Below are 8,075 nucleotides of genomic sequence, written 5' to 3' on the forward strand. Positions count from 1 at the left end.
CTTAATTACTGCCTTATCAGCACACTTGCAGTACAGGAGAGGTATGTGCAATCTCAGGACAAAGCTGTGGAAGAAGAAGTGATGGATCTGTAACACACCCACCCCTGCCATGGCTGCTCCCTGTTTTGACACCTCTCCTTTTCCTACCAGGAGCTTAAGGGATCTCCGGGCTGTGTGAGTCAGATGAAGTGAAAGCTTTTCCAGGCAGAGCTCTGGCTGCTGGACTCCCTCTCTGTAAGGGTTTGAGCTCTTGTGCTTCAGCCCTACTGCATGGAGCAGGTGATGGAAAGCCAAGTCTTTCCTTAGGAACATGAGAGATTTAGGCAGGTGAAGGCACGGATAGCAGGGGAAGAGAAGCAAGATAAGGGGACTGACCTCAGCTATGCCTTCTCCTACCCATCATGATCAAGAGAGATCCAGAGGAGGAAAACCAGATTGAGAGGTCACTTCTGCAGTGAGACTTGAAGCAGAAGTCTGGGGTTTACTGCACATGAGGAGCATGTACAGGCCTCGTGCTCAGAGTAACCAGGCTGAGAAGCCTCCAACCTGTCCCAAGGAGGACAGAGAAATGGTTGTTTTTCTTTTTTTTAAGTAATGATGGACTCTTTCTTAATAAAACACTCCTTCATCTCGCTTTCATCTCCGCAGTTTGCTGACCCTGACTAAATAAAAGCAAGAGTGCTCCAAAGCCCCAGGCTAGAAAGCCTCTGGTGGGAATGTCCAGTTCTCAGGTAGATCATCAAGTGTTTGCTGGAGGGAGGGAGGGAGGGTGCCTGTGGGATGTGAAAGCAGGTCACTCCTGCGCTCAGCCAGGGCGCTGATGGTGACACACAAACTGCAAGCTCTGCTCTTGGAGGCTTTCGATTAAGACAGAGCCTGTGTGATTCAGCAGGAGGTTGGAGCACGTGCTCTGCACGCAGGGCTTTTACCAGGAGCTGCCTTGGCAGCCCTCAGCCACCTCCTGCGCTTGCTTCACATCCCGAATCCTGGTGCTTCACCTCCTTCCCATGTCATTCCTTCCTGCCGGTCTGCTGCAGCTCAGCCTCCTGTGCCACCTACCCTGCATCTACAGCAGCTCAGCTCCATCAGGGCAGTGAACTGCAAAGGTTGGGTGGTGAAAAGTGAAGCATCCACACTGGGCAGTGCCTCCTGGATGGGAGCGAGCGAGACTCCCGGCTCCCAGCTCATGTGCAGACTCAGCATCACCTCTTGCCCAAGACCTTGCATAAAACAAGGCAGCTCTTCCTCCCAGGACAGTCTGGTCCTTAGCAGGGTGGTTGCAGACTCAGTCTAAATGTGAGCAGCATCTGGCTCAAGGACTGCAGCCAGGCAGGGAATTAAACCCGGGTTTTGCTGCAGCTCACAGCTTTGGGGTCAGGATTTGGAGACAAGGAGGAGCTGAGGGAGGAGAAAGAGGGCAAAGCCATTTGCTTGCATGTGCACACACACAGCTCATAATGAAAGACTCCACTGAGGTTTCAAATATAGAAGGCCAATTCCTCTTGGCTGTCAGCACCTGAGCTCTTTTCCCAAGAGCCCAGGGGCTTCCCTGGGTATTCCTGGTTGAAATCCAGCAGCTGCATTTCAGTGCTCTCTGGGGCTGATGTTCTGGAAGCCAATGCAACCATAACCAGAGCTCAGATTCCACCCTTGCCTCGTGGCCCTGCCCCAGCTTTGAGCCCTGTAAAGGGGTGAGAGATGCGATCATAGAAATGTGAGGGTTTATGGCTGCTTTTTGTGGGCTTGCTGAGATTTGGTGGCTTAAAAGGGGATCCTCGGGTCAAGCTGGAGTTAGGCCAGAGCCATCAAAGCCTGCGTGGCTGTTTGGGTGCTTTATGTTAATACCCAGGCAGCATCTGCAGCCCTGGCCTTGGAGAACGTGGAAATCAGAGGTGGCAGAAGCATCCCAGCCCAGGGAACCTTTGCTGTGTCCAAGCCAGGGAACGCTGAGGTCTTGCAGAGCCTGAGAAGTGCTGGGTTTCAGCACCAAGGGGCTCTTTGCAGCCTGGGGTTGGAAAGCAGGGGCTGAAGCAGGGCTGAGTCTCCCTGGTCGGGGTGAAGCAGGAACGGGCTCTGGAGCAGCGGGGATGGACGAGATCCCGGGTGCAGGATCCTGCACCCACATCCCCACGCTGGGAGGGGAAGCACCTCGCCGAGGCTCCCAGGGCTGAGGGAGGGAGGGAGGGAGGTGACACTTTGGCTCCTGTCGTTCCCGTTGAGCAATGAGCTGGGGCGAAGGGCCAGGATTAGTCACCCCAATGAGGCACATCCCTGGGAGGGGGGCCAGGCTTTCTGCAGAGCTGGTCCTACCTCTGCCAGCCCCTCCAAGGCCGGCACCGGGAGAGCCTGAGCCTACCCTGACCATGTGTGGGACCTCCTGGGTGAGCCTGAAGCCGGAGGTTTGAGCAGGATGGAGGGTTTGGGCTTTGGTTGCAGCCACAGAGATGGGGTTTTCCGTGCCCCCATCACCTTCCAGCCCCAATTCCTGCCTTGTGGCCAGGCGGCCACGCTGCAGCCCTGGTTGTACCCATGGGTCACCCCATGGCAGGCACAAGGTCCCTCTCCACAGCCCGAAGCGCAGCGTGTGCATCAGGACCAGTCAGGCCGTGGGCACCAGGATGCCTCGCAGTGTGGGTCAGGGCTCGGCCCCTTGCTGGGTGAGATGGGCTGAAACCCAGAGGCTGAGCCCAGTCTGAGCCCACACCCCAGCCCCGGGGAAGGTTGGGGCGCTGCTGGCTCCATCACAGCACTCAGGGGCCAGCGCTGTCAGCACCCAGCACCGGCTCCCTTGGGTGCTGCCACACCAGGGCGGTGCTGGTGGCAGCTCAGCCTCAGCCAGGAGCCGGCCAGCCCTGGCCCTGGGGCACGAAGCCCTGTGGGGAGGTTGTGAGAGCCGGGGACAAGGGACAGCCCCAGCCATGGTCCTGCAGCCCTGGACCTGCTCCCAGTGCCTGGCTGGGGGGGTGGCTTCAGGGCAGGGGACAGTCCCGTGTCCCTTGTCCCTTTGCTCCGCTTGTGTTAAAGTCAATCAAGCAAACATAAGAGCTTTGCTGTGCGCCCCTTCCAGGGATGCTGAAAGCATCCTCCAATGATCCCCAGCCATGGGACAAGGATGGGGATCAGAGTCCCAACACTTGGCAGTGCTCAAGGCCAGGTTGGACACAGGGGCTTGGAGCAAGCTGCTCCAGTGGAAGGGGTTGGAGCTGGAGGAGCTTTAAGGTCCCTTCAACCCAAACCACGCTGTGGTTCTCTGATCCTACACGAAACCGGACCCAGGAGGACCCGCAGCAGCACAACCCCATCACGGGACCTGCTTGGGGGCCCTGGGGCCTCCTCCCAGCCCCACAGAGCCGCCGGACCGGCTGCGGCCGGGGAGCATCGTCCCACACGGCAGCAACCAGGGCGCTGTTGAAATCGGCCCTGTCCCGGGAGGCTGGCGGGAGCCGCGCTCTCCCCCTGCCCCCGGGAGCCCCAGCGGGAGCCGGGGCAAGGCCACCCCGTTCCTCCCCTTCCCTGGCACTGGGTCCGTGCCCCCCCTCCGGTTCAACCAGCCCGGGCTGCCCCGTGTCCCCGGTGCGGGGGTCAGGGGCAGGGGAGCCCTGGGCTCGTTCTTCACGTCGGGTTGGGTAATTACAGACTGGGGCTGGTTCCCAGGCTGGGAGCGCTCGGGGCCGGGTGGAGGCCAAGCGTCCCCCTCAACACCGCCGGGGGGTCCCCCAAGCCCCAATGGACCAAAGTGATGCAGGGATGGGGATGGGGATGGGGATGGGGATGGGGACAGGGCAGGGGATGGAGGGGGGGTGTGTGTGTGTTAATCCCTCTGGCTGGGCTCTGCTCCGGCTGATGACGAGTTCCCATCCAGGGCAAACAGGTTCTGGTTTGTGCAGCTCAACCTCCCACAGCAGCCAGCGTTTTCCCACGGCAGAGCCCTGCCGAACCTCATCACACACCAGGCCCAGCCCTGCTCCCGATGGGGCCTTGTGATGGGTCCCCCCCTTCAACCCCTGCACCCATTAACGTGAAGGGGGGGGGGGTCACTGCTTGTGCCTCAGCTTCCCCAGAGCCCAGGAGCTCCCAGCACCCCAAGAGCTGGGGTTTGGCCGTGCTGCCGTGTCCCTTCCATGTCCCTGCCGTGTCCCTGCCGTGTCCCAGCCATGTCCTTTCCATGTCCCTTCCATGTCCATGCCATGTCCCTGCCATATCCTTGCCATGTCCCTTCCGTGTCCCAGCCATGTCCTTTCCATGTCCCTGCCATGTCCCAGCCATGTCCTTTCCATGTCCCTGCCGTGTCCCTGCCATGTCCCTGCCATGTCTCTGCCATGTCCCTGCGTGTCCCTGCCGTGTCCCTGCCATGTCCCTGCCATGTCTCTGCCATGTCCCTGCGTGTCCCTGCCGTGTCCCTGCCATGTCCCTGCCATGTCTCTGCCATGTCCCTGCCGTGTCCCTGCCGTGTCCCTGCCATGTCCCTTCCATGTCCCTTCCATGTCCCCCATGGGGACCCCGCTGGACCGGGCCGGTTCATCCTCAGTCTCGGCACGTTTCCTCCCGGCATCCCGGCGTTTCCCATCAAAGGCCGGCTCCTGCCCATCCCTGCCGCGCTGGCTCTGATGAGCTCATAGCCCAGGGTGCCGTGCCTGCCTCGCACTGTAATTACCGCTCATGCCGGGACTCGCACCGGGATTGCGCCCCATGAGCTGCACCCAGCGCCGTGGCCGGGCGCCAGCGCCACAAGTGCTGATCCCAGCGCTCATCCCAGCGCGTCTGGGCCTTGGCGGGGGCGTCCCCACCCCGGTGACACCCCCAGGGCTGTCCCCACGGTGCTGCTTTTGGGGGGGGGCTCCTTGGGCAGAGCGAGGTGGGGGGGGAGCTGGTGATGGGGTTCGGGGCTCTGCGGGTTTCCAAGGGGAGGGACACTCGGTGTGGGATCAGGGACATGGGGGCACCCCATGGGGTGAAGTGGGGCTGCTGGAACCCTCACCCAGCACCCCCCATGGAGCCTTTCCGTGGGCTGTGGGGGGGCAGCCACCAAGGGATGGGGCTCACTGGGTACCCTGATGGGATGGGGCTGGAGGGGGGGGGATCGGGAGCAACCAAACGGGTGCTGCAGATCCCTCGGGACCCCACTGCTCCCCGGTGCTGGTGGGGCAGGAGGCGAAGCAGGAGCTGCCCGGACGCGTGCGCAGGGGAGAGACGAGGCAGACCAGAGGCAGGGGTGCAGGACACGGTTTATTGGAGGCTTTGGCAATTCACATCACCCCCCCTCCGGGATGGGGGGGCCTGCCCGGACCCCCCCCCTTTTGGCCCCTCACCTCCTCCCATCACAGCTCCAGCCCTCCAAAAGAGGGGGTTTGGAGCCAGCATAGACCAGGCTGCCCCCCCGCAATGTTAAACAATGGGGGGCTGGGATGGAGGAACCCCCTCTCCCTCTTTCCCCCCCACCCCAGAGCAGAGGATGGGGGAGAGGGAAGAGGTGGGGGGGGGGCCATGCCAAAGCCATCCCCCCATCCCGGCATCCAAGCTGGGGGGGAGCCCAGATTCCCTCCCCCTCCCCCCCCCCAAATAACCACAAAAATAACCAAAAACAAAGAAAACCACGAGGCGATGCCCAAGGGACCGGAGGGGGGGGGGGGGGTTTGGGGGCAGGTGGGGACCAGTCCCCGGCTCCATTGGGGCTGGTTCAGTTCTTGGGCTCTTCGCCAGCCTCGCCGCCGTCTTCCCCGGCGCACTCGGCTGTCCATAGCGTGAGGTTGTCCCTGAGCAGCTGCATGATGAGGGTGCTGTCCTTGTAGGAGTCTTCGCTGAGCGTGTGCAGGTCCCCCATGGCCTCGTCGAAGGTGGTCTTGGCCAGGGAGATGGCCTGCTCGGGGGCATTGGCGATCTCGTAATGGAAGACGGAGAAGTTGAGGGCCAGCCCCAGGCGGATGGGGTTCGTGGGCTGCATCTCCTTTTTGCTGATGTCCATGGCCTCTTGGTAGGCTTCCTGGGCGTTGTCTATCGTCTTCTTGCGGTCGTCGCCGGTGGCCACCTCGGCCAGGTATCGGAAGTAGTCGCCCTTCATCTTCAGGTAGAAGACCTTGCTCTCGGGGTCGCTCGCCTTCTTGATGAGATACTTGTCCAGCAGGGCCAGCACGTTCTTGCAGACCCCGTTGAGCTCCCGCTCCACCTTCTCCCGGTACTCGTTCACCAGCTGCGCTTTGTCGTCGCCCTCTTCGGTTTTGTGCTCGATGCTGGAGATCACCCTCCAGGCCGAGCGCTGGCAGCCCACCACGTTCTTGTAGGCCACGGACAGGAGGTTGCGCTCCTCGTTGGACAGCTCGTCGCCGTGCTCCACCACCGCCTTCATGAAGTCTGCCATGTCCTCGTAGCGCTCAGCCTGCTCGGCCAGCTTGGCCTTCTGCACCTGGTGGTTTCTTGCCATGGCTGGGACGGGTGCGCAGCGAGGACGCTTGGGCAAGGAGCGGGGCCGGGAGCCGACGGAGCCTCTGCCGAGCCCCGGCGCCGGGATTCGCTTTTGGCTGAGCCCCGGAGCCTCGAGCGAGAGCGGGAGGAGCCAGCGGAGGGAGGGGGGGGGGACCGGGACCGCCTCCTCCTCGGCTTCCTCCCCGCCGAGCTCAGCCTTAAAAGGCGAACGGCGCTGACTCACCCCGGGGAGGGGGCCGGCAGCGCCCATGGGTGCCTCGGGGGTCTCCCTTGCACCCACCCCCGGGGTTGAGGGAGCACCCAGCCCGGTGCTGTAGGTGCTCGGGAGGGGGTGCGTTATCACTGCGGGGGTACACTGGGATGGGATGGGGTGGGATGGGATGGGATGGGATGGGATGGGATGGGATGGGATGGGATGGGATGGGGTGGGTTCGGCTCCTCCATCCACACCCAAGGAGAAGTGGGCCACGAGGTGTGCCAGGTCGTAAAGGCGGTTTCCTCCTCTCCCCCCCCGCTGTAAAACTCCGGTGATTAACGCGCCAGTAATTGCGAGGGCTGAACCCGCAGCTCCGTATCCCCACAGGGGGGGAAACGGGCAGAAAAGCTCAGCAACGCACCCAAGGGACAGCCCCAAAGCAGTGGGGACCAGTCCGATCCCCCCTGAACACCCCATGGTGGGGTGAGCGCGGCTCCATCCTGCACCATGGAGGCCCCCCCGGCCGCTCCCCTGCACCCCAAGGCTTCATTCCCCAGCCCAGCCTCTCCCTGCTGGAAATGAGGGGTTCGGGTCGGGGGTTTTGGGTCAATTTGCCGGGGTTTTGGGCCCAGCGTGGCCCCGGGAGGCGCCTCCCCCGTCGGGATCCGCGCTCCGCGCTGCAGCTTCCCCCCGCTCCTGCCCTGTCCCGGCTTGTTGGCACTCGCCGGGCGCTGCCGGGGCTGCGGCCTCATCGGGGTGCGGGAGCCGTGCGGGGAGCGCGGGGGGGGGGGGGCGGGCGCCGGCGGCAGCAGCCGAGGATGGGGCCTTGGTTGGGTTTGCCATCACCGTGACTCGGGGCTTCACTGACCCCAGCAAACCCCCCCCGGTGCCACCATGGCCCCCCCGGCTGCCGCAGGGTGGGTGATGGATGCTGCTGATGCAGGATGCTGGGGGTGGCGGTGCGAGAAGAGCCGGAGGGGTTTTCTAACCACACACAGCCCCCAGGCTCCGTGAGCTCCCACCCCAAGGGGGATCTGGGGCTGCCCCCCCCCTCCCAGCCAAGCCTGGGGCACACGGTGAGGCTGGGGTGCCCCTGCCCATTGAGGGGCTCATGTGGAGCATCACGATGGTGCTCGGTTCCTCCAGACCCCCACAGCCCCTTCGTGCCCCCCCCCCGGCTCTGCACCATGTGCAGCACCTCACCAGCAATTCCAGCTCCTTCCCCAGCTGAGCAGGATCCACGCTGGGAGCAGGTTACGCCCCAGAGCAGGGAAAAGGCGTTTGCCAAAGGAATGGGCACACAGGAGAGCACTGCCCCTCTCCCCCCTTGAGCACCCCCATCTGTCCCGGGTGGCAGAGACACTGAGGGCTTCAACCGAGCACAACAGTGCCCACAGAGGGGCTGGGGGGCAGCCGGATGGACCCAGCCCTCTAAAACCCACCCCGTGCAGTAACACGG

General features: G+C 63.1%; 5 protein-coding genes across 5 annotated transcripts in view; 2 read left to right on the plus strand and 3 right to left on the minus strand.

Annotated features, from left to right (window-relative positions):
* Positions 1 to 8,075, minus strand: part of STX12 (syntaxin 12) — a 350,272-nt gene that overhangs the window by 169,554 nt on the left and 172,643 nt on the right. The gene's annotated exons all lie outside the window — the stretch shown is intronic.
* NUDC (nuclear distribution C, dynein complex regulator) overlaps positions 1 to 8,075 on the minus strand; it is an 87,202-nt gene that overhangs the window by 22,564 nt on the left and 56,563 nt on the right. The gene's annotated exons all lie outside the window — the stretch shown is intronic.
* The window catches only part of NR0B2 (nuclear receptor subfamily 0 group B member 2), a 167,118-nt gene that overhangs the window by 14,106 nt on the left and 144,937 nt on the right, over positions 1 to 8,075 (plus strand). The window lies entirely within an intron of this gene.
* The window catches only part of GPN2 (GPN-loop GTPase 2), an 81,435-nt gene that overhangs the window by 4,594 nt on the left and 68,766 nt on the right, over positions 1 to 8,075 (plus strand). The window contains exon 6 of the mRNA XM_061360728.1: positions 21 to 279. Within this exon, the coding sequence (XP_061216712.1) occupies positions 21 to 93 (73 nt within the window). The 3' untranslated portion in view covers positions 94 to 279. The remainder of the gene's footprint in view (positions 1 to 20; positions 280 to 8,075) is intronic.
* SFN (stratifin) lies at positions 5,620 to 6,651 on the minus strand. The gene has a single exon (XM_061360876.1). The coding sequence runs from the start codon at positions 6,416 to 6,418 to the stop codon at positions 5,678 to 5,680; it is 741 nt and encodes a 246-aa protein (XP_061216860.1). The 5' UTR covers positions 6,419 to 6,651; the 3' UTR covers positions 5,620 to 5,677.

This window comes from Neopsephotus bourkii, unplaced genomic scaffold (genome assembly GCF_033783945.1).
Source record: "Neopsephotus bourkii isolate Nb327-2 ecotype Australia unplaced genomic scaffold, CSIRO-AGI_Nbou_v1 NB_1036, whole genome shotgun sequence".
Taxonomy (NCBI): domain Eukaryota; kingdom Metazoa; phylum Chordata; class Aves; order Psittaciformes; family Psittacidae; genus Neopsephotus; species Neopsephotus bourkii.